Source organism: Larus michahellis, chromosome 2 (genome assembly GCF_964199755.1).
Source record: "Larus michahellis chromosome 2, bLarMic1.1, whole genome shotgun sequence".
In the NCBI taxonomy this organism is placed as follows: Eukaryota; Metazoa; Chordata; class Aves; order Charadriiformes; family Laridae; genus Larus; species Larus michahellis.
The window spans coordinates 154,777,763-154,803,400 of record NC_133897.1 but is presented as its reverse complement, the minus strand read 5'-3'; the positions used below and the strand labels follow the sequence as shown (position 1 = coordinate 154,803,400).

General features: G+C 43.4%; 1 protein-coding gene across 1 annotated transcript; it reads right to left on the bottom strand.

Moving 5' to 3' along the window:
* Window positions 1-1,963: 1,963 nt before the first annotated feature.
* Window positions 1,964-22,707, bottom strand: COLEC10 (collectin subfamily member 10). The gene is made up of 6 exons (XM_074577718.1): window positions 22,067-22,707; window positions 10,304-10,375; window positions 9,283-9,354; window positions 7,219-7,272; window positions 5,856-5,951; window positions 1,964-4,375 (listed from the first exon to the last, which is right to left on the bottom strand). The coding sequence occupies exons 1-6, from the start codon at window positions 22,212-22,214 to the stop codon at window positions 3,984-3,986; spliced, it is 834 nt and encodes a 277-aa protein (XP_074433819.1). The 5' UTR covers window positions 22,215-22,707; the 3' UTR covers window positions 1,964-3,983.
* Between the last annotated feature and the right edge of the window lie 2,931 nt (window positions 22,708-25,638).

The window sequence follows — 25,638 nt, the reverse complement described above, 5'->3', positions numbered from 1 at the left end:
TGTTTAACATCTTCACCAATAACCTGGAGGAGGTGATGAAGTCCACTTTCATCAGGTTTGCAGATGACACCAAATTGGAGGGAACGGTAAATAAGCTGCCAGGCAGGAGTGCCATACAGAGGGACCGAGGCAGGCTGGAGGAATGGGCCAACAGGAACCTTGTGAAATTCAGCAAGGACAAACACAAAGTTTCCTTTGTCTGGGAATGCCGAGCCCTTGCATCAGTACAGGCTAGGGCTGACTGGCTTTACTGAGAAGGCTCTTTCCTGGCAGACAGCACGCTGCCCGTGCATCAGGAGCGTGCCCTGGCAGCGAAGAAGGCTAACAGCATCCTGACTGTGCTAGAGGGAGCACAGACAGGAGCTTGAGGGAAGGGATTATCCTCCTGCTTAGCACATGTTGGACCATGTCTAGACACTGTGTCCTTTTGAGCCCCCAGTACAGGAAAGGCATTGAAAAATTGGAGCCAAGTTCAGCCGAGGGCCCGCAAGATGGTTGGAGCCAGAGCCATGTGAGGAGGAGCTCAGGGAACCGGATGGCTAAGGAAGCCACCTGGAGAAGTGGTGGCTTCAGGTGGACCTCATAGCAGTCTTCTAGGACCTATGAGGGTGTCTTCGAGAAGACAAAGCCAGGCTTTTCACAGTGGTGACAGGTAGGTGGACAAGAAGCAGTGGGCATAAACTGAAACAAGAAAGGTTCAGACTGGAAATACTGAAAAGAAAAAACATGGGAAAAACATAATATTGCGATAGGGTAAAATGGTTTGGGTGCCGAGCTGTAACAGACCATAAATCCTAAATAGTCAGACGCCATTTCCTGTGCTCCTGGCTCCATCCATTTCATGTAGAAACCAAAGGTACTTTACCCACCACAGTGAATTTTCATTGGCTAACAGTGAAACCTGTGATACAGCCCAAGTTCTTAATTATAACATGAATATTTTTTCTGCAAAACAGCTATAATATTTGAGTTAGCGCAGGCTCAAGCTTGTGTCTGCACGGCATGGTGCAGAGCTGTATGGACCTACCTGCCAGGTTTCCTGTGTGGAATAGCCTCTTTTATTTGGCTTGGCCTGTGAGTTAGGCTTCTTGGCAAAATTTATTAACTAGGACCCAGTGCTGCAGGAAGGGGTTGCATGAGCACCTGATCTCACTTATGCCTGGCTAGGTCGAACATCTGTGCTGTGCTTCTTTCCTGCCCCTCTTCTGTAGTTAGCAAAGGAACAGCCACGCCAGGTCTGCTTGTTCCAGCTGGTATAGCTTTGCCCAATGTTACATGAGCACATAGTGGGTAAAAGGGTTGGTTTTGTCTATTTTTTCTGTTTAAGAAAGGATGAAGCTGGTGTGGTCGGAGAGGTGAAGGATGGAAGAAACGGGCAGTTCCCACCTTTCCATTGCAGAAACCCAACAGAAGTTATTTGCTTTCCTCAGCCATGCAGCGAGAGACTGCAACAGTCATTCCTTCCTAAAAGAGACCAGAGTTTCAATTTAGACATGTATTCCCTGATATTGTACGTGCAAGAAAGTGCCTGGTCCAATCTCGGGCAGACCTTGGTCTATTGCTCCTCTTCCACTTTCTCCCAGCTCTGCGTTTCCTCCTAAAGATCAGGAAAACAGCCTGTTCGTGACAATTATAGCATTAAGGACACCTCTGGATTTTGTCAGCCAGTGGTCTTGGTGTGTCCAGAGGGTTCCAGAACTTGGACCCCTGGTCTGGCAAGCATATTTTAATGACTTTTGGGGACAGAAGTAAAGATGAGGGATGGAGAAGGTATCAGTGTGATTGTGCCTACCCACAGGGATGTTACCATGCCACTTCTGTAGGACTAGTAAGAACTGACCCGCTGTGAGTGAGGCTAGCAGCCCTAGGCTTGAATTTCTAAAAAGCATTGCATTTCCTCAAGAAACTGTGCCTTGAATTAGTCATTAAATCTTTACCCATTAATGATTCTAACACCAAAGTGTTTAGCTTAAATGAGTTTATTACTATAGATCCTAAAAAGTGTAATTCTGCTTAATTTTGGGGAATATCAATTCCTAGGAAGGGAACAATTCAGGGTGAGTTATGTTGTGCTAAGTGAATCTCTTTACCCAAATACTCTCATAGCATAGTAGAGGAGTGATAAAAAGAAATGTGGTCCCACCCTGTCATTCATGGGTCTGATTAGTTCCCTGGAGGGTGTGTAGCAACACAGATAATTTACTGCTGGTAGAAACAAGTGGTTTTCTGGAGGAACAAGTAGCAGAGAAACTGGATTACAAGAGTCGTTATGAGTCACAGAGTCTCCTGGGATACTCCTGCATTGGTCATTGCTCAGAGATGAGCTTGGAGTCAAACTAACAATGAGCTAAATGGTTTGGAGGATTTTCCTGTTGAGGTTGAGCTTGAGGAAGTATGACTGTTGTCTAGTTGCCATTGCAGTGCTAGGCAAGTGTAGAAGGGAGACTTTGAGCTGACCCTCTGCATTACTAGCTGATGGCATGTCCAGCTTTTCACATACCCAGAGGAAGACTATGTGCAACTGGCGCTCAGAGTGAACCGCAGGGTACATTGCTGCACCGTGCCTAGTGTCTAGCATTCTCCTTAGCCTCCAGGTATCATTCCTTCATTTTTAGTGTCAAGTGGAAAAGAAAATCTTTAGACCTTCATTGCAGGAGCCCTACGGTTTCTCCTGACATCTCCTGCTGTGAGGAAAGGTGAACCATGACTAAGAACAGGCTCACTTCTGAAGGCAAAATAGTTATGTCTGAAGAAAAGAGCTCCTTCAGTATTATCAAAGATAGGAAAACGTAGGCATAGTGGAAATTGTGGGCATAGTGACATGGAGATCTGAGTATCTGGGCAGTGACAGTAAAGCGTTCATGCTTACTGCTCATCATTTGTGGAGAGTCCCGCTGAAGTTCATGACCAAGTTGCTCAACCACACCTGAATCTGGGTTCTTGGGGATAAAGCCTATTCTGTAGCTGCTTCCTGTTTCACAAAGGTGCAGGTGATTTTAGCATTAGACATGAAACTTCACTGGCTACTGAGTTAGGGAGTTAACGTGTTCCTAGAATCACTTCTTAAATGAGCAATGCACATTGTTGCAACTGAAACTACATGTGCCTGCACTACCTACAGCAATAGTGTTGCTCCCTTTGCACTGTTCTCTTTGTGCTATACTTTTCTATATTTTTCACAGATTTTGGGGTACATCAGAGGCTGGAACTGCTCCATCTGTTCTCAAGTTGCCTAAAATCTGCGCAGTCTTGCATGCAGAAGTGCCGTTGCTAAGTTAATTCCTCACACCTCAGACCAGCCTGATGGACGATGGAGTGGGAAGCAGAGATAAGTGAGTCCTTCCCTGCATATCAGGCAATGTAATTGCACAGCCAAATTAAGGAGGGTATAACGACTTCTAAGTTTGAAGTTGTCCCTGCTTTGCATAGAAGATTCTACCAGATGACCTCCAGAGATCCCTCCCAACTTAAATTACTCTATGATTCCAACAAGGATATTTTCAAGAGAAACTACAAATTTGCTCTTCCAGCTCTGAATTCACCAGAGAAATTATTGGGACTTCCTTTGTAGGTCAAAGATGAGTAAAGATCACACTCTTTCCATCTGTGGACTTTGCGAAGCACATCAGTAAGTAGTACACCAGTGAGTTTACTATTTCTGGCATTAGTGAAATCTTATTCACCTCTACGTGCTCTGAATTTGCCCCTAAATTACACATAGACATGCCCACCCAAAATTACACACAGAAATGAAATAAAAATTCACAACTGTCTGGATGCCCCCTGCAGACCTGTGCTGACTTTATGGTCACTACCATCTTAACAGTAATCACTCTTGCTTAACTCGGTGAGGTGAAGCCCTGTACTTGTGATTGAGGGGCTCAAGTGATTGAGCCCTGTACTTGGTTGTCTGCTGTCCCTACAGTGCATGAACGAGGAGGTGTTGTATGTACAGCAGGTGCCAGGCACATTCTGTGGCACTTTTATTTCCTCTTCTTGAGGAATTCACAGACGAAGTAGATGGTAACTTGGCACTCAGAGTCATTCCACTCTCCCGTGCTGAGCATTTCCACGCAGTCCTCGCGGCCAGCTGGGTCATGAGGCTCTCCTTCCTTCCAGTTACTGTAGTTCTGCATTGGGCTGTTGTCTGCATACACAAACTGTCCTTCTTTTTCCATGTCGTTCAGGCCAATGAAGGCTCGGAAGAGGCCGCTGCTGGAGATGTAGTCAGCAATCAGGGCGTTGGTTGCCTCATCTTTAGGCATGGCCAGTGTTCCTCCTCTGTCCCTGCAGTGGATCAAGGCTTCTCTATAATTCTTCTCTTCTTTCACAATGTAATAGAATTTCTCGTCTGTCTCCCTGATACCTGCTATAACTTTAAAAGGGGGGAAAAAAAAAGCTCAATGGCACATCAACAGATACTGAAGGTGCTTCTGTTCCAATATGACAATGAGACGATTTTTACATTTGAATTAATAAAAGGGAGAGAGGAAAAGTATTCCCACCACTGCATTTGTGATGAATGATGAGAACATGATCAGAGACTGATGCTACTAATGGGCCCGACAAGCACCTTGCACACGTTAGGACAAGAACTATTCAGTCCTGATTGGCATGTGTCTCCTGTGACACTTAAGTTTTACTTCACAGGTATCTAGTACTAATCAAATTTAGGCGTGCTAAATGGGCAAATAGCAATGTCTAATTCTCGATCACTCCCATTGCTTTGCATGTTTTTCAATACAGATTGTGAAAGAATGCCCTGGGACAGAAACACAGGGGTGTAGGTAGCTTTTCAGGCCCTTTCCATGTAGAGGAAAATCAATGTGACTGCTAAAATAAGACATTTTAAATACAGCCTGGTATTCAGAGCTGCTGTAGGCACTAAGTGGAATTGTCTAGGAACAAAACTGTGGCTGCTCAGCATCTCTAAAAGGCAAACTTCTCAACCAGCATATATCCTAGTGAATTAAGCAGTGCCAAGGCGCATGCCTGGGCAACTGGAAGTTGATTGTCCCTGCTTATGGATCGCTGGAATAGTCCTGAGCAGAACTTTGGCCTGGGGCAACTAACACTCACCCAAACAATTCAGGAGTTACTCCAGGCACAGTTTAGGAGTTAGCAGAGGGACACTCCTGACAATATGGCATTCAGTTTTGTAGGATTTAATATTATAGATGAGGGCCGTTCTGTGCTGGTTGCCCACAGTGCCAGAGAACAGTCTCAAACACATTAAATTTACTGATACAGACTTAGTCCTAGAAGCAGTGGTGGAGCCTTCTCAAAATCTCTGCGATGCAGGGAAATGCGCTTCCTTCCTTGCAGTGGGGGCAGTTTTCACTGTCCACCTGCCAGCGCTCTCTGCAAACATGGCTTCTTATAACCCATGTGTTGGTCCCTTGTTACGGGACAATGATGCTCGCACTGAGGGGAGCACTCGGAGTGCCGTGTCTGCAGCCTTCCTGTGCAGCAGAAAGACCAAGAGATTCTTATTGCTTTTCCCACCTTTCTGGAGCAGATTTGCACAAGCGTTTTCCTTTCATTGCCTGAGTGGCCGCTGAGCCTGAGCAGACTGACAGCGGTGGTTAGCAAGCTGTGCCTTGTGCTTTTCACAATTCTTTATGTTGTGCTGTTGATCACTTCTGTATTGTTCTTGCTTTTATTCATCTGCCGCTTACCGCTTATATCCTTACATGTGCAAGACTTTTCTGTGTGTTCTTGGAGTGCTTTGCACAGTGGGACCCTCTCTCTGGGTCATCTATGGATTCTGCCACAGAGCAGCAATGGTAGAACAGCAGCACTGATAAATGTTATAGGAGCCAAATAAATCGCATCAAATGCATAATGATTCTTACCGTTCTTTAGGAACTTGATGGATGTGTTAAGTCGAGCAACATTGATAGTCATTTGTCCAACAACTCTGCGGTATCTTCCACAGTCACAGACCGTGCCTGATACAATGCAAAGGACAGAGGATTTATCTCTTCAGAAGCATTTGTGTGTGTGTGTGTGTGTGTATGTGTATGTGTAGAGGGTTGGCTGTAGCCCACTTCCAAACCTTCTGAAAACTTGGCCTCCACTTGTGGAGAGCCAGTCTCACCCTGTCCCGCTGGCCATACTTCTGTTGATCAAAACACTTTATATTTTGTCTCTGTACACTCCCATGCTAACTGGCTTAAAGGTCCCTACTTTAAAAAAAATGAATGGAAGAGTTTGCCATCTTCCTTCCACCCCCATCAGTGTAGGATTTGCACATCCTCTGCCCCTCTCGTCATTGATTCCATCTAGCTGTGGAGATGTGGCTTGTCATGGTCATCACTACAGTGTTACATCTGAATGCCAAAGGTCTACCTTTGTAACCACAAACAGCGCTGGTTCCCCGGCCTTTTCATAGGAACAACAGCCTCCATGAAATGGGGAACTGCTGTTTTCTCAGTGAAGGAGTTTTGTGAGTATGCACAGAGGTGGGACTGGCAAAACTTTGGTAGAAGGACCATGTTAGTGAACTGCTGCATGCAGCTGTGGCACAGCAGAAATAGTTGATACCAACTCAAATAATCAATAGATTTCAAGCACTGAAGTCTCAGTTATATTTTTGTTGGTAAACTGAAATTTGGCTTGGTATGGGGCTTTTTTGTTCCTCTGTTATTCTCAGGAAGAAAATTTGTTGCTGATGGTTTCCCATTAAGAACTAAACTGGCATTGGATATGAAATCTCTTAAAAACAGAACGTTCAAGGCAGGAAAACATGCAAGGTTATTAGGACTGAGAAGAACTTTCTGGGTCATCAGATCCAATTCTCTTTCTGTAAGCAAATGCTCTATCTACAGTCACTTATTTTTTTGTCCCCATGCTCCTATTAGGAAACTCTTAGAGGACTTCATTGCTTTGGTATTGAGACACTTTCTTCTAGTTTCCAGTATAAATGTACTGCCGGCCTGTCTATGTGTTAGTTTTTACGATGTCAAACATTGTCCATTAATTTAGGTAACTCTTGTCCATATTTTGTGTGTGTTGGTATATTCATAGGCATCAGTCATGTCCCTACCCAAGCCTTCATTTTGCTAAACAAAACTTTTTCAGTCTCTTCTTGTTTGTTTCATCTATTCTCAGATTTGTCCATGGGCCTCAAAATTTTATGAAACTCCAGACAAACCAATCCTGAAATCAAAGACCCAGCAGACTTGACCAATCTGCAGAGAAGGATACGTAGCATACCTGCTTTTCCCTTTTTTCCAGAAACCCCTGATAAGCCTTTAGCTCCTTTGTCACCTGAATAAAGAGGAAAATATAAGCTCAGATCTCAGACAGTGCACATGTCAGGGGAGCATATCTGAAAAACCTGTTTAATAATATATTAACAGCGTGCTTCTGACAGGAAGGCCTGATGTATTGTACTGGCAGATGTGCCAAGTCAAACAAACCGTGATTAATTCTGGTGTATGAAAGTAAGGAGAACCCTTTAATAGCTAACTCACTGATAACACAGGCATCTCGTGTGCTGCTGGTTCCTGGTACCACTTGCTTAAAATATAAACTGCACAATGATCCTGAGAGGCTCAAAGCACTCAAGAAATCTACGGGAGGTGAGACCTGGGTTTTCTCATTGCCTTGCAGGACAGAGCCCTTCCCTGGCTTCAGTAGCTCCGTGATGGGATGAGGCACCAGATGAGGCTGATGTGCAGTAAGCCAGTGAATTCACGTGTGCAGCAGGTTACGTGTGCGGGCAGCAGGTAACACCTGCACAAAATGAGGTCAGTCAGGAGCAGCGTTTCATTTCAGATATACTTCATGGAAATGTGATTTATTGTCATCCAACTGCTTTCCCCTTCTTCTATCAATCATAAAAATGATAGAAATACTTCTCCAAATGTTGCGCTTCTATGTAAGTGGAGATGACCAGCTTTTTAAAAAATCTCAGCTGTAATTTGGATCAGCAACAGCTGGACTTCATCTGAAATTCATGTCAGCTCTTTCTTTATCAATTAAAACCTTCAGAGGTCAAAAAACGCTAATGTTTGCTCTGCCTTTTTGATGGCTGTGTTTTGATGTGCCTTTTCCTTTATGTGGTTGCCTTTTTTTAAAAGAAGTTAGGAGTTGGCTGTCACTTTAATTAATATTGTTTGGCACTCTGCGCACTTATAAGCTGAAATTTCAGGGTTGCTTCATTAACAAATTGAATATTTAATGGTAGATTTAAACAGTGACTTAGTGACCTTTGCTTCTGCAAATAAAGAAAGAAAATGACGAAAACTACAAGGGGACAATAAATTGTACATTTGAGTCGAGAGAAAGCTTGATTTAAGGGCTCAGAGCATTGGTTTACTACAGATAAAGATAAGCAATTTGTGGCATTCTTAAATTCTAGTCTCCTTTGGTGATTGAAGATATCTTAGGAGATAACAGTGTTTTCAGTCGTCTAGGTACTTCTGAAAATGAGTCCCTCAAGCCAAATTCTTTTGTTCTTCTCTGATATTGAGGCTGGCTAGAGGCCATCAGAGGTTCATTAAAAACACTGGCTTGAGAAGCTCTCAGGAGAGATGGTTCCACCCACTCACCCACATGCCTGGGTTGATGTGCTGGTTAGAGACCACAGAGTTCCCCTGGGGATGGTGGAGTCCCTGCTCTGCTTTCAAGGCAGGTCTCCTTGTGGCAGAAGTAATATTCCTTCTTAAGTACCTCTTTAGGAATACCGGAAAGGAATGGCTGAGTCTCTTCTCAGACAACCAGAGGATAATTTCATGAAATTATTGTCCAGGTAGATTTGGAGTCTATATTGATTTGCAAGGAGTAGTTGTCCCTGGCTATGTGAGTGCTGTCTTAAAACTCCTAAAATCCTTTCCTTTCCTTACCTAGCTGTCCTGTGTATTGCTTGCTCATGTCTCCCACAGCAGTGCAGGTGACAAGGTGTGGCATCCTCAACAGCAGCAGAATATTGACTTAGGCCTTCAGCATCCAAAGCAGAGGCAAAAATTTGGCTTTCTCTTTTATAGCATTCAGAGAACTTACTTCACAAGGGCCAGATTTCTCCCTACCTCTTTTACCATCAAATATGATTGATATCTTAACACATAAAGCAAATTATTTTAGCCAAATAAGTATATTGCATGTGGGAAATAAGAATGTCTCAGTTAACTCTCATCACCTATCTTTATGCATAACTTTACTTGGAGAGAGCATTGGTCACAGCTGTTATTTGATATTACTCCATACATGGAACGCTCACAAAACACATATTTACCTTGAGGGAAAAAACAAGAAAATTCCCAGACCAGAGCTTACCCTTTCCACCAATTGGACCGATTTTCCCAAGCATTCCCTGGTCACCAATATCCCCCACAGGTCCTTTGTTTCCTGAGAGAAGAAATAAGAGGAAAAGAGTCTCAGTTTGCACACTGAATTTAACATCATTAAGATGCTTCGTAAATGGTTGGTTACCTGATTCCCTTCTATGTTATCTGATCCTTTTAAGGTAAGAAGCAAAGTCATATGAATGCACTTAAAAATTGAAAAGTTTTTTTTATTCTAACAATAGTAACAGGGTGATTTTGAAGTTTCTATAAAAGTAAAAACTTTCCTGATTAGTCTTTAATGCGTATCCATGGTCTTTCTTCGTTGACAGTATCATTAAACTCTAATGACAAATTAAGCTTTTGAGTTACAGTATGCAAACAAGGCTGACACCATTGCATCTGGTGCCTCCAAATGGTCTGCCCAGCTCACTCTTCATATGGATATGGGGTATGTTTAATAGGGCTGAGTCCTGAGACATCTGCAACTCCTTGTTCTCAGTTCAGATGCTGCTTGATCAGAGGAACTTTGTTTCTCAGTGTATGCCTCTGTTTGCTTTTCTGCAAAATAGGGACAACTGAGACCGAAATTTGTTGAGCATCCTGATGTATTACTAGGAAGTAACTCGAAATTCAGTTTCAAATAAAGGATCATTTCAGTAAGAGAGCAGTAATCTTTCTGATTATACTTATGAGCTGGGTAATTATTATACATATGATCTGGGTCTTCTGGATCTCACTTATGACAGCCACTTGGGAGAGCAGCAATAAATGTACTAGTTTATTACATGACTCTAAATTTATTGCTATATATAACTGTCTTATGTATTGGTAGGAGTTGCATCAAGCTCTCTGAGTATTGTTGGGTTCACTGATTAATGTTTGACAGGATTGTGAAATCTACTGATGCAACAGGAATGAAAAGCATTAAACACCAATGATCATATGCACCAGTAGAGTGGTGTATAATGATATTCATATACCAGTAATAGCCAACAAACTGTCATAAATACCTTTTGGTCCTTTTGGTCCAACCTTCCCTTGTTTCCCCACTTCTCCTCTATCTCCTTTTTCTCCTTCATCCCCTTCCAAAAAAACAGAAAATAAAGCATCATGGTACATTTCTCTCAGAGCAGTAAGTACTATATGTCCTCAGAAAGTAAAGTTCTCAGTTTTTTTTTCTACTCATTTCTTTTTATTTCACATTGAAGATACAGTAGCCGTGGGATAAATTTCCAGAGAAGAGCTGATGGATCTGGCCATCAGCAGGAAAAAGTAAAACTTTCAGAGAGGCTGTTCCAACATAAGAATTATACAATACCAACTTCTATTCCTGCCCTTTAAACCCTATTAGCCATAAAGCAGATAAATAAGCCAGTCTTCCTCTGTTGGGACACCTGTACACACATGGGAGAACTGCCAGGGGAGGCAATAGGAATTCAGTAATTGTTCCTAGTGACTCTGTTTGTAGTGACTCTGTGTTCAAGGTATGCAGATGCTTTTGGAATGGGAGGAATGTAAATATGTTGAAATAGGTCTTAATGTAGACCTTAGCACATAGTATAGAAGTCTTGCCTTCAGTTTTTGACAGGTGAGATTTATATGTTGATATGGCAAATGTGTTTTGCAATTACTCCAATGCTTTATTTTCAAGATATCATACACAGAGTATCTGTAAGAGATAAATCATTGCTCTCATTTGAGAAATCTCTCTTGCTCTCACTTGGAGAAATCTCTGCACTACTGTAATAATAGAATCATAGAATCTTCATGGTTGGAAGGGACCTTTGAGATCATTGAGTCCAACCATACACACACCAAAAAAAACTAACCCCAAAAACAAACAAACAAAAAAACCCCACAAAAAACCCCCACAAACAAACAACCTACAATCTCTGTCACTGGAGCATGCCCTGAAGTGCCACATCTAGACGTTTCTTAAACGCCTCTAGGGATGGTGACTCAACCTCCTCCCTGGGCAGGCTGTTCCAGTGCCTGACCACTCTTTCAGTAAAGTAATTCTTCCTAATATCTAACCTAAACCTCCCCTGCCGCAACTTCAGACCATTTCCTCTGGTCCTGTCATTATTCACCTGGGAGAAGAGGCCAACACCCACCTCTCTACAGCCTCCTTTCAGGTAGTTGTAGAGGGCAATGAGGTCTCCCCTCAGCCTCCTCTTCTCCAAGCTAAACATGCCCAGCTCCCTCAGCCTCTCCTCATATGACCTGGTCTCCAGACCCCTCACCAGCCTGGTAGCTCTCCTCTGGACCCGCTCCAGCACTTCCATGTCCCTCTTGTACAGAGGGGCCCAGAACTGAACACAGTACTCGAGGTGAGGCCTCACCAGTGCTGAGTACAGAGGCACGATCGCTTCCCTGCTCCTGCTGGCCACGCTATTCCTGATACAAGCCAGAATGCTGTAGGCCTTCTTGGCCACCTGGGCACACTGCTGGCTTATGTTAAGCTGGCCGTCCACCAGCACCCCCAGGTCCTTTTCTGCCGGGCAGCTTTCCAGCCACTCTTCCCCAAGCCTGTAGCGTTGCTTGGGGTTGTTGTGACCGAAATGCAGGACCTGGCACTTGGCCTTATTAAACCTCATACAGTTGGCCTTGGCCCATCGATCCAGCCTGTCCAGGTCCCTCTGTAGAGCCTTCCTACCCTCAAGCAGATCAACACTCCCACCCAGTTTGGTGTCATCTGCAAACTCACTGAGGGTGCACTCAACCCCCTCATCCAGATCATCAATAAAGATATTAAACAAAACTGGCCCCAAAACTGAGCCCTGAGGGACACCACTGGTGACCGTCCGCCAAGAGGATTTCACCCCATTAATCACAACTCTCTGGGCACAGCCATCCAGCCAGTTTTTAACCCAGCGAAGAGTACACTTGTCTAGGCCATGATTCGCCAGCTTCTCCAGGAGAATGCTGTGGGGGACGGTGTCAAAGGCCTTACCAAAGCCGAGACAGACAACGTCCACAGCCTTGTGCCTTTTAAACCGCTTTATATTTTTGGCCCCTATAATATCCTCTGTGAAAGAGGTCGATGATTTAACTATGTGCTGAGGGTAATCATTCCTGATTTACCTTCTCCTGCTTCTGTAGCCATAGGTAGCATACCATGGGCTGTTCTGTGGGGTGATGACAGATGAGAAGTGGTGCATATTAATTGCAGCATATAAAATGTAGTATTAGCTGTTTGGCTCCTTTCCATGTCAGTTATGGGGCCTGAGCTGAGTCTTTCCCTGTATGTCAAAAGAACATTCAGTGTTGGGACTGTTTCGTGGAGGACAGACTCATGGCGTCAGTCAGGATGCCCTTTGGGGGGGATGGTCAGTGGTCCAAGCTGAGGAAGATAAAGGGCTGAACTTCAGTCTGTGTTAGAGGGAGGAAGCATTTGCTAGAGGGATGGCCAAGGAGAAAACAAGACACGGTTTGTGTGCTGGCTCACTCAGGTGCTTTGGTTGTTTTTAACACCAGCTGCTATGGGACAAAGTAGGAAGGGAAAAGGCTATAAGCAGTCAGCAACAGAAGTTTTAAAGATCTCTGTTTTCAATGGTTCTTAAAAATACTGGAAAAGTCAGTATCTATTTCCAAAAGCCAAGCTCCTTAAATATCCAGCTGAAGCTGTGGGTCTGAGCCTGGAGCTGATGGAAGGATGCCTGCTTGTACTGGGTTCTTGTCTACAGATCATCAAACAGAGAGACAGAGAATGTATGGTTTAATTTTGCTGTTGACCTCTGTGCTAACAACATTTACAACTGAGAAACCAAGAAATTGTCCTTTCCAAACCCATCTAGGAAACCCTTGAGAAAAGTGTAAAAGTCACTTCTTGGTAGTTCAGAAATTCAGAAAAGATTCCCAGAGGCTGACAAAGGGCTTGTGAAATGAAATTCCAGGAGAAGGTTAAGAGCTGATCTGCTCACGGTCTGCAAACCCATACAGGGGGAGAAATGTGTGATAATAGAAAGGAAGCAGGGTGTGATTCAAAGGCTGGAAAAGCTGGATGAGTCCTGACTAGAATGCAACATGGGGATATTTAACAAATGGACTACACTCTCCAGAGGGAAGGGAGACGTAGGAGGCTTTTCATGTCCAGCCTTTTGCAGCGCAGTGAATTCCATTGTGTAAGATACGCCGTAACTCTGGGTCTGGTGTAGAAACTTCTGAGGGAGTTTCTTTGGCCTGTGTCATGCAGGAGAGCAAACCAGAGTCCTGCTGATGTTCCAAATCAGGGCTTGTCACTCTGGCAGTCCTCATCACCTCTCTCAGGCTAGCTAATACATTCCCTGTGGCTTGCAGGCTGCTCTGTTTGGTTAAAGGCTCTAGAGGGACTGTTATTTGCTGCAGAAGGAAGACAGACCTCTTTGCAAGAAAGATGCCTTTTTTGGGGGTAAAAAACACTGTTTAGACAGTTAATCTTAGATACAGAGCCAAGGAGAGAAAGTCAATATACGAGTGGAGAAGCTGTGATTACTTTCCAAAGATGGTCTCTTCTAATCTCAGTTTCAACATTTCGAGCCACTGAAAGCTACAGTGTCTTTTCCTGAGAGACTTTGGAGCAAGCTTTTCATGCACAGGGCTGCTGGAGATGAAGCTAGGGGTTGCCCGGTGTGGGCCATCAGGCTGAGAGTCGACACATAAAAGGGCTAAAAGGTGTCGGAATGTTTGTTTTGGAGATTTTGAGACATTAGGGAGTGTCTCAATTTTTATTGCTAACACCTTATGTAGTCCCAATTTTTGCTCAAGCCCTCTAAAGGCCTAAAGGAGAGGGAAGGAAGATCTGTTACCTGTTTCATCTTGGTGTAAAGCAGCCTACCACACTCTGCCTTAGTTTCCCTACTTAGGAAAATGGGAAGAAGAATAATTTGCCTATCTGTAAGGGAGGGAAATCCGCCTTTCTCCCCATATTGCAGCTGAGAATGGGTAGGCCATTACAAAGCACGGGTAGAAGCAAGTGTTAATTTAAGACTGGATTAAGCCCAATGCTTGATAATATGGTGGTGTAATTATAAAAGCATGGTGTCCCCTTTTAGCTGTTGTTTGAGGCGATCTCAATTTTTTGCAAGAAACGTGAACTCTTGGGTTATGCTCCCCCCTTGTGGTCTCTCTGTGATTTGCAACGAAGTCGGAGCGATTGTGAGAGCTTGGTTGACTTTGTTTTGGGCAGGGGTTGATTTGGCTCCGTCTCTAATTTATAAGAAGTATTTCTCCCTTTCCTCTGGGACTTCATGTGGACAGACAATCCTACTATATTAGCCACTCTTTTGTAATCTGGCAGCAAAAAAATCTAATTCCTGCCAGCACTCGGGACTGGGTTTTTGAATTTTGTACTACTGTGCTTTGTGCAACAGGAGTTTTCTTACAGGAAAAAAACCCCAAACCTCTGATCCCTGACCTCATATGCTTGTAGTCTATACCTAGAGGTTAACCTCTCCTTTGTGCTGCTTTACACTTGGATCAGTGTCAGGTTAAGTTTTAACCTAATTAGCAGATTGTCACCTTAAAAACTGTGGTTGCAAGGATGTCAGATAATGCACTTCACTGGCATTTGAAGCATGGGTGAAGCACTTGGAGCCAGCAGCTGAAGCAAGAACATTTCTCAACCTTGTTAGTATTCCCTCAAGCTGATTCACTTCTTCTGTGTCACTGATTTAAAATACCAGACTATTAAAATGAACACATGGAACAATAAATTACTAGACTCTTGCAGCTTGGGACTGTGCAAGACAGAAGGAAAGCAGAAGCCATACGCGGTAAATGACTTTTGCAGCCATTAGAGAATTTTAATTGTAATTGAGAGGGAACCCCAGTCCTTCCTTATCTTATAAACAAGCTCAGGAAAATGCTGAAGGTCTAATAATCAGCAGGATTTTTAGGCAGTTGAAAGGGGCTCTGCCTTTTTAGGAGTTTCACTAAACAACACGATGTTGAGAGCTTACATTTGGTAAGAATTTAATTAGTAAGAATTTACTGACCTTCAAGTGACTTCGATTTCCCTGCTGAATCTTTTGTAGGCAATTTATCTAGTTTGTATTCATGAACGGAGGAAGTTTTCAGGTTAAATTGTTCACATATGTTTAGTGACTCTCCAAGTCTTGTGATCAAGGGCTGACCCTGGTCCTTGGAGAATCGGGGTGTAATTTTGGAGGATTACGGAGTCCACACTTGCCTGTAGAGGCAGCCCCGCATCAGGATGAGAGCATGTCTGCAGACTGCCTAAAGGCTAAAGCTGGGAGGAGGCTCCTAGCTGGGTTTACGCATGTGTTTCTCTGTGAGCATGTAGCCTTTTCACTTGGCATTCAGCTGAGAGACTCCCTGGCTCCACGCAGGGTTTTACTGAGATACTTTGCCAGGTGTGCTGGCAAGTCATGGCCTCAGGTCAGCTCCAGTTCCTGTCTCCTGACCAAAAATACTGCAGAAATGTTAATGCTCTCTCAGCCTCTCGTCTGCAGGTAGACCTTCCTCCACGCTCCAGGGCATCCCCACCCTTTCAAATGATAGAAACACCACTTATGCTGGGCTACAGCACAGTTGTCCTCCTACATCAGATACTCTGAATTCAAAAAAGCCCACCACCGGCCAAAAAGTCCTTGAGAAGCCCTGGGGGCATGACTGATTTGCTGTGATGGAGGGAAGGAGGGTTAATCTTGACTAGTACGCACATGGATGCTTTTCACTGCTTGCCTTGGGATGCATTTAGCACTCCTAGGCATAGCCAATGTCCCACCACAGAGGCTTTGTATGGAATCCGTTACATGGTTTTACCCTCTGATCATGCATGACAGTTCTGCTGAGCTCCATGTTTCACGCTTGTAGTTCCACCTGAGGTGGCACAGGGACCCTCCCCATCTCCACAGACAGAAGCTGAAGAGTGCAGGTGATTCTGTCCATCCTGGATATTAAACTAAAGGGATAAGGACATGTGCGTAATTCTGAAGCTTTGAGAGTCCTCCAGGAGCAACTGAATGCCTTGCCCTCCTGGAAGAGGCCTGCAGATAGCCACAGGATTAGCTCTGCAGCCTATGGACACGGAGTGACCCTGAGCACAGTGAACCTTTGCAGCATTTGCACATGCACAATCTCTGTTGAGAGGTTTTGTCACCAGAGGGAGTTGCAGACTCCCAAGAAATAAGCAAATACAGCCCAATTCGCCTTTCCACTGTACGAGCACGTCACAGCTACATCAATGGAAAGACTCAAAATTTCCTCTAATTTCACTTTCAGTGTCCTTTAGATCCTTGGCAAATTTCCCATGGCAGTGGGGATTCTTGCTTTCAAGCTATATATGGCTAGTGAGGACAGGATTTCTTGACATCTGCCTATCTGACACGACGTCTTCTTCCCTGTCCTTTCTCCTCCCTTCAGCCCCCAACTGGCCTGCACGCCTCCCTCCCCTCTGCCTGATGTTGAGCACTCTTCTGACCCTGTGTTGAAGGAATTCAACTCACTGATCAGAGGAATATCAGTAAGGCAAACACGTTTTTAGTGAGTGAGATGAATCAGCTCAGTGAAAAGTCTGGTGAGTAAACAGCCGAGCCAGCACAAGGTGAAAGAAGGACCACATGGTCAGATGACCAAAAACCCTCACAGAATCGTGCAGCTGTAGGGTGCAACTGCACCTATAGCCACTCTCCAGGTGTCCTGAAGGAACGTGAAGGGCTCCACAAATTCCAATGCAAGAAATGAAGCATTTTGCTCACAAGTTCTTGGACATGCCATTTTTTTCACCCAGCTCCAAATTAAACAACAGGGGCTCAGTCGCCTTCCCTGGTGAAATGGAAAGAATCATCAAGAATAAACTGGATTCTCTGCTTGCTTTTCCACTTTCCACTTATAAATATATATTGACTTCAGTAGAAATACCCTCTTCTATTGCATTGCATGAGCCAGACCCAAGCCTTCAGTAGGCTCAGTGAAGCCCTGCTGACTTGTATTATTTGAAAGTCTGGGCCTTTGTGCATGAGTGGGACATACATTATTTCTTTAATAAAATAGAAATAATTTAAATTACTCCTGATTCTCTTTTCGTTTGGTCTGCCCAATTTAATTTTCCCAGCCTGTTCTTCTGCCATTCTGACATGATCTCAGAGACCCATGGATTACAGTGGCTTCAGTGAGGAATCAGACTGACCCCCCCCAGTATCTTTTGAATTTATGTATTGAAGTCTCCACATACATGCTTTGTAACTCAGTCTGATAAACTTCAGAAACTTAACATACGCTAAAATGAGGAAGTCTAAAAGACATGAAAAATAGAATTATGTGTTGAAATTAAAGGGCTTTTCAGATCAAATGTGAGGCGCTAAGAGGGAAGTTTAGTTATAGGTTTGAACAGCCTATAGGATGTGGTAAGGCATTTTATATTTTCAGAAGGAAAATGCGGATAGCAGCATATCTGGTTTCTGAGAGAGCTTGAGATTTTCCAGGAGTGGAATTGCGCAAGCGCAATTAAAGCTGAGAGATGGACAGCTGTACCGGAGACCACAGTAAATGCTATTTTGAGGCGCCAGCCAATGTCATGGAGTTTATAAGCATCATTTGTCAGAAATAATAATAAGGAAACGCTTTACATCTAAATTGGTATGGGAAACTCCCAGTATTCTTCAGATGTCATCTCATTCCAGTTTCTCAACCTGGATCTGATTTGACATTTGAAATTCCTGTGCCTGGATTTCAAAGGAAATGAGCCGGGACCTGGGACAGATAGCAAGATCTAGAGCGAGTCTTCTGAAGCACTGAGCTCCCAGGAAGCCACGTGGAATCAGCTGTAGCCTTGCTCCACACTTCTGCAGAGCCAGCCCCTGCCCCAATCATCTTCTCCCCCTGCTCATGCTTTTAATGGGAGTTTTGGGCCCTCTGCTTATTTCTGCCCTCATGTTGTTGCTTATTGATTTACTCAGACCAGCTCAAATCCCATCTCATCTATGTCAACAACCCACTTAAAACTTTCTGTGCAGGTTAGACAATACTGAGCTTGCAGTCTCCAGGCGAGTGCAAGCAATAAGAAAGGACAGAGCTGGGACACCGGTTGAAGGGAGAGCCCAGGGGAGCAGACCTTGGTGTTCCTGACGCTGCCAGGGCATGGACCAACAACGGGGGCTTTTGATTTCACCACAGTAGCTGCTGCCCCCCCACAGACCCAGTTCCCCTCTTAGCAGCAGCAACAGCCAGCCTGCTTACAGGTTTATAAGGGTGGAAAGGAAGCAACAGGGCCATGACTAATTTTGCTAGGCCAAGCACTTGGCTGCCGTGGGAAATTCGTTGTTTTGTTTATGTTTGATCTGGTTCTCTTTGGTCCCAAGAAGTCGACGGAGTACAGGGCTTAGCCTTTATTGTCCTCATTACTCATCTGTGGATCAGCGTTACCTAATGTAAGTTTTCAGATATCCTGTGCCAAAGCACTCCAGCAAAGACCAAGCTGTTCCTAAACATCTCAGGTCAAACACCAAAGATCACTAGTTCTGAATATCAAAAATGTGGTTTGGTCCAAAGTACAGATTTGTTTCTTTTTTGTTTTCCTAGGGTATTTCAATAAGGGTCCTAGAAAATACCTCGCACATTTCTGTTTTTAACGGCTATATAGGCCAGTTTGCTGTGTACCTTAGAAGCTTTTTCAGAAGGCAGAACAAGACAGCTGTTGCACTAGGACTGTTCATTGAAAATAATCCCCTCTTTTTGAGAAGAGACTTGAGCATTGCCTGGGAAAGGAAACTGGGAGATGAGTGCTGGCTTTTTGTTTTCTCTTATTCTTTTTTTCCTTTTTTCTAGAGTACGTGTTTAGAAAATTTCTTTGGATTCTTTACAGACAGACTTTAACTTCCATTTACTTGCACCAGCGATGGAAAAGCAGCAGGTAGATGGAGGGGATTGCAAGGCACCTGGTTTGCATCACGCAGAACCACCAGAGGTCAGACTTAAACTCCTGTTTGTTTCTAGATGCTGAGCAGTTTAATTCAGACTGACTTCTACCATTGCAACAGAAAGTGCCAAAGGCTTACAGGACATTTACTGCATTCCTTCTGTTCTTAGGAGACTGCATCCTTCCAGAGTATTTTCTAGCTCTTTGTGTTATGTACAAAGGCCTCTGGTTTTGCCTTATGCTTTTTGAGAGCTGGTGGGACTGTCACAACCAGTTTGAAGACTTTCCTGATAATCAGCCTGGAATTACCCTTTCTTTTCATCCCATCACTCATATCATACTTCTCTTGTGACACCTCAGGTATGAGCATAACAAAGATTATATTTTTGAAGGGGAAGAATTTGGCTTGCACAAATTAACTTGGACAAGTTACAAGTGGCTTGTACAAGAAGTGGCCAATTTTCACAACACTAATGACCCTTTTTGAACAGGTGATTTTCAGGGTGAGCATGCGGAGAGGTTGGGTGCTTGCTTCTGTAGCAACTATGAATGCCTGGATGATGAAGTGAGTAATGCAACCTCCAACCGCAAGAAATAAAGGGTTATGAGTTCTGAGCCTCTCCAAACAATCCTGCTTCTCCCTCAGATTTCTCCTGTGTGATGGGAACAGCAGTATTGCTGCTGCATAGCACTGGCAACCATCCCACTTGTAGCCCACAGACTGGATCTAGCCTACAGGACAATTTTTGCCTTGCACTGGGATAGGTGAGGTGGGACAGTGTAGGAAGTCTTACAGCTTTTGAATATCTTTTACTTCCTTGCACTTCTAGGTGCTTTGGCCATTAGATGCTCCCATGTTCATATGGAAGGAGGAAGTTGCCACGATAGGGATCTGCCCTGTGGTGGTAGAAAAGGCTGGCCAACACACTGTGCGAGCTCAGCATCTCTGTCTTGTGTTCAACCATAGCAGAAGATGCTGAACAGATTGGGGTGAGGGGTGAAACTTGTGCAGGGTGCGTCAAATGCCATTTTTGGGAGAGTGGTGGACAAAGGGGCACAACCGGTTTAGCACAGAAAATGAAATTTACAACAACAAAAGTCAGAGGCTTGTCCATTGTCAGGGCTAAAATTTGAGCAGAAAACTGTTGCCTGTGGCTGTGGTGTGGTCCTAGGCTGGGGATCATATGCTCTGAGTCCGTAGGCACAAGATGGATAGAGGAAGTCTGGCAGCAGGACAGACTTTCTTCTGCCATATTAGGTCAGCATGCTTCATCCTTGACTTCAAGGGATGCCTGCGGAGTAACAGGACAGTTCACGCACCCAGCATGCTCAGTCTTTAATTGCCCAGCTGACTGGCAATGAAAACAATCAGTGCCATTGAGAGCTGCTTGTAACTGTCCTGGATGAGCTCAACTCTGGTAGGAACTGAAATTAGTCCATAGGATCATATCACATAGACTACAAAATGTATTTGATAACCTGCAATGGATGCGAGCCAGTAATTTGGAGGTGATTTACTCAATACTCCTTTTACCAATCATGGATCCTGGGCATGGTAATCTAATTTTAAAGCAGTAGTGAGGACCGTGCCAACATACTGCCTGGCTCCTCTTGTGTCTTGGTGTCAGCTGGGAGGCAGTAGGACTGGCAATGACTAAATCCTGGCTTTCTCAGTATCACACTTGCAAAGAACCATAATATCTAACCTTTAAATGCTTCCTATACAAGCTAGACCACAGAAACCAGCTGGAGTCCCAGCTACTCTCGTGTTGTCACCAGACCACCTCATTAGCCTTGTGACTTGTTAAACACAATCCTGTCAAACTTTGTTCTCCAGCCTGCCATTATTCAGATACTAACTAAACAAACTCCCACTGGCTCCCTTGGGGATCATTACATCTCTCTGCATTTATGCTGTGGCAGCAAAAGTTTAAGCTTGGATTGTAATCATAAAGAAATTAACTTGCTGATTAAAAATGGTCCTTTAAGCAACATGCATTTGAATAATCCATCATAAAAACAAATGAGTCTGTAGCGGTGCTTTTGACTTGATAATCTTTTTTTCTGCTTAAAATTTAAATCAGTTGCATTTTTTGCTCTCAGTCTGTAGCCTATAGAAAAATACAATGAATTACTAAAAAGAAAGCAATAGTTTGAACTGCAGTAGCCATGGTGTGGAATATATATTTTAGATCTGTCATTACAAGATAGATTTGTACGTCATGGACCTAATTTTTGGCTGATGTACCCTCCAGGCAGTTCCATTTACGTTAGTTGTGTTACACAAAAAGTAAGTTAATGCAGAAAATTTGGTTTCAGATATTTGCAAAGTGTTTTAAAGATAAAAGAACTGCACGTGCCAGAGCGGATCTAGTTCTCATTGAAATCCATAGTGAAGGTCCTGTTTAATTCAACAGGAGCTGATGGATCAGGTCTGATGAGCGCAGCAGAGCTGCGTTTAAAAGTAAGCATTTGTAAATAATGACAGTTCAGTCATTTTAAATATTGTATATCTCTCCCTCTACCTATAGGTGCAAAGTGAACCATTACCAGTTCACAATAGGTGCTTACTTTTAGACAAAGTCACTCAATTTATGGCTGCTAGCTGTACTGGTTGTGTCATGAATACAAAAAGTAAGAGAAGATTTATGTGGCTGGAGAAAGATGCAAAAGGACAACTCTAACTTATATGAGAGTATGTGACGCTGTTCCTGAAACTGAACAAAAGCAAATTCAAATCTCCTTGCTTCATCGCTTTACCCCATCGCAGTTCTGCTTTTCTAGATGCTTGTACAGTCCGCAATAATTCACATCTTTCATCCCCAGCCCACGCCATAAGCCCTCCATGTCTCTATTTTTAAAAATCAGCCTTTATCAGCACTGGTCTCAGCATTAGCAACCTGATATTCCTCACCTTTTGGTCCAGGTAAAATTGTGTGTGTCGAGCAGACATCTGTTGTAGGTCGATTGTCAACATCAAAACCAAAAATCTGAACTTGGAAGATAAAAAGCACTACTAGGGTCCCGTATTTCCTTAGCTGTTGTTCTTTCTTGCTGCTCATCCTTGCAGCCTCTCAGGAAATGCCTTTCGTTGTTACAGTCTTAACAAATGCAGCTGATTCAAAAATAAATGCTCCGCTAACTGAAGCAGTGCAAAGTTGGGAGCTACATGCAAGAACAGCTAAATAAAGTGAAGAAAGGAGTTTGACGATGCTGTAGTTATTTCTGTCCTGCACATTATCCAGGATATTTATTTAACACTGACAGCTGTTTATTCCAATTTATCTCTTATCTGTGAGATGTTTAGCTGCTTTTGCCATGGAAAATTTCTTCAATATATGGGGATATCTCTTTTGTCATTTTTTGTTCCTTTCGGCACTAACTCTTCATGCCCAGCTTTTCACTTACTGAAGAGACAAAAGACTTCAGTATTGTATCCAAGTGAGTACTAATTAGTTATAGGATACTTGTGGCTGGTTTTGTGCTGGAAGAGTAATGTAGACTCCATAAAACATGTGGAGAGGCTTTTCCACAAAAGCTTTCCTCCAAGGAGACTGTTAGTGACAACAGATGAACTGCCAGTCTGCTGTGGGTGGAAGTCATTGGTCCTATCTCACACCTATTAGATGCCATGTACCCGTAGCTCCCACAGCAGGGAATGAAAAGCTGGTATTGTCAATGGGTGTTTGAGCCAGAAACCCACAAATGATAGTTTTATGCTTACAGATTGCTCCACTATAGTTGCTCCAAACCCAGATTATATTGATAGACACAGTACCGAAGGGCAGACTTCAGGACTGAAGCCACAGAGTAGGATGAGCTTGAATCACTGCAATAGCTCCTCCCAGACCACCTTTCTCTTCTCCTTGCTAACTGGGAGAGACCATACATCAGGACAGTGGTATAGCGTATGTCCCAGTGCAATGTCGTCTTTGGGTCATCCAGGAAGCTGCTTCTGGTTCATATCTGCATGAGGGAGCTGCCATGTTTGCAGTTGGGTGCTGGGGTTTTGAAACCACATGTAGGAGGCCTCCTGGATGGAGGAACAGGTAGCGTGCAAAACTGCTATATATCGTTTTGGAAGGAGCTGTAACAGATATCCATCCATGTGCAAACCCTTCCTAGAAAAAACTCTAGCTTTCTCTCAGGGAAAGTACAGTAACCAGGGACAGCAGACCGTTTGAGGTAGCCTGTCAGCAAAGAAAGGGGAGATGAGTATTCGTAATCTTTCCAGGAATTTTGTCAACTTCTGGTTTCTTACACAACGAAGGAGACAGCTACTTAAAAAGCTGAACTATGCTTTTGAACTGCCTAGTGTGTGAGAGCGCATGTTTGCTTTCCATTGTAGGCAAAAAATGTATTTTCTCTAATAGCTTTGAGATGCTTTCCTCATTATTCAAGATAGCATCAGTTCCTTAGCCCTACAATGTTTCTGCCTGTTGGTAGACAGAAAAAGTAGCAGCACTGATGTAAAAGGGAGTACCTTTTCTTAAAGGCTGAAGGAAGGCTCTGATTTCAAGCTTTCATCTGGGATGAAATGTTGGCCAAAGTCCCAAGAGGGGCCAAGACACTCCTCTCCCTTTTTCTCTCTAGCCTGGTCACAGACTGTCCCACTTTTCAAAACACTTTTCTTTTTTGTTAAACTGTATACAGTACTTTTCAGAAATAAATAGCGGTCTCTCTCCTAAAGAATGTCATCTAACTAACACCCTCAAATGTGGCCTTAATAACAGATACACCACAGCTAGAGGGGGAGGAAAGAGAAAGCTGGGATTATAGATGGATGGAGTTGTACCAGGAATAAACTTGTTCCTCTGTGATTTGCGTTGGGCACTGTGCCTCTGACTTGTACACTGTAAATCTGTTTTATTTATCTTTTTCTTCTCTTCACTTTCCATTTTGTGAGCAGAAGGTCAATGTAAGAGCAAGAATAGAGAGCGTAGGAGTGGGAAGCTAGTGTACTTAGCTTTGGAGGAGGCATTTTGGGAAATGTTGCTGAACTGACGTGAATGATGCTATCTGTTCCACAGTACTGAGAGACTTACAGTGACTTCTTTGTTATTTATCAGGGATAAAGAGGGGTAAGTGAAAGTGAGAGAGGAAATCATTTGTTTTAACCACTTCAGTCACTGACCAGGACTAAGCAGGGAACATTTTTCTAATACTACTGTTGCTGTGATCATCTACAAATGTTCTCATTCCACATTAGAAAATAAATCAAGAATGTCCTTTCTTTTTTTTCCTCCATGACAATCACAAAAACCCTAAAGACGCAGTGACAAATGAAGTTTAATATATCCAAGAACTTGGTAATGAAGGCACTTACTTAAAATGTAGGAGATCCAGATTCAAATTCTTTCTCTGCATAATTCAAACCAGTGTTTGCACGAGAGCCTTAAGGTTATATTGCCTTATTACAAGGCTGTTTGCTAATCAGTTATATCTTCTTGTATGTTGGACCAGGAATCCTGTCCTGGAGGTAGGAAACCTGCCTTAACAGGCAATCCATCAAAACTGATATACTAGCACAAAAAGCTTGTGTTTTGGCAAAACGGTATTTATCAAACCAGTTTCATTGAAAAATCTTCAAGCAGCTTCACTGCTGATGGAGATTTAATGAGGCACGTTGCCTATTGTGCATGTTAATTCTCATTGAATCAGGCTTAGAGAAAAGTCTGTAGGCAAGAGAGAAAAACAAACTAGGCAGCGTTGTCCAGACGTAAAAGACATAGAGCAAATATTTCCTAGGGCATGAATGTTTTACAAGGAAACCCTGAGAAGACACAAAAGAAAATCCTGAAAGATTCCGTTCCTTTGAGATAAGCAGTAGTCAGGTAACCTTTGTGTAATGCATTGCCTCCTTGGAGTCCAAGTACTTCCTTGGTAATTTGTATTACCTTCACTTGCTTATTCTTCAGACGTTAGTAGTTAAATGTCAATAGACTATAAGGAGTACAGACAACATCCTGAAATAGTGTTCATCAAAAGGTGTCTACAGCCAACTTTAATAATTCTTAGAGTCCTAGATCCTGTGTCAGAGTCCAGGTTAATACGTCCTGCTTATAACCATGGGCTGATCAGCCAGAAGTGCTGAGAGTGCACTGGCATCCTTTCTAGCCCCAATTTAGTATTAAGGAGAACTTTCCTCTTCTGTACCTTACTGTACTGAATAAATATGTGAGCATCTGAAGTAAAAAAAAAAAAAAGAAAAAGCGCAATATTTCTCTGCTTGGGATCCTAGATGGTTTCAGTTCTCCTGGTATCAGAAGTCCTGACAATTTGGAGTGTTTCAGCCTGTCGTACCTGATACATCAATCACGGTGGCAAAGCTTAGGGAGAATGGAAGAGGAAAAGCAGTAATGTGTGGTTTGCCAAGTGTAGGGAGGAAAGTAATCCTAGGGCTATTTTTTAAAACGTCATTTTTGGTTTTGACACCACACTTGAGTCTGTAAACAAAGTCTCCACCAGTTGTTGTTTCTCTGAGTA

What these genes read in the sequence shown, in the direction of transcription:
- COLEC10 (XM_074577718.1), bottom strand. Translation starts at nt 22,214, where the DNA reads ATGAGCAGCAAGAAAGAACAACAGCTAAGGAAATACGGGACCCTAGTA. An exon ending in AATTTTACCTGGACCAAAAG is followed by an intron (nt 10,376 to 22,066) that starts GTGAGGAATATC and finishes TTTTTTTGGAAG; the next exon opens with GGGATGAAGGAGAAAAAGGA. An exon ending in TGGAAAAAAGGGAAAAGCAG is followed by an intron (nt 5,952 to 7,218) that starts GTATGCTACGTA and finishes GCATTGTATCAG; the next exon opens with GCACGGTCTGTGACTGTGGA.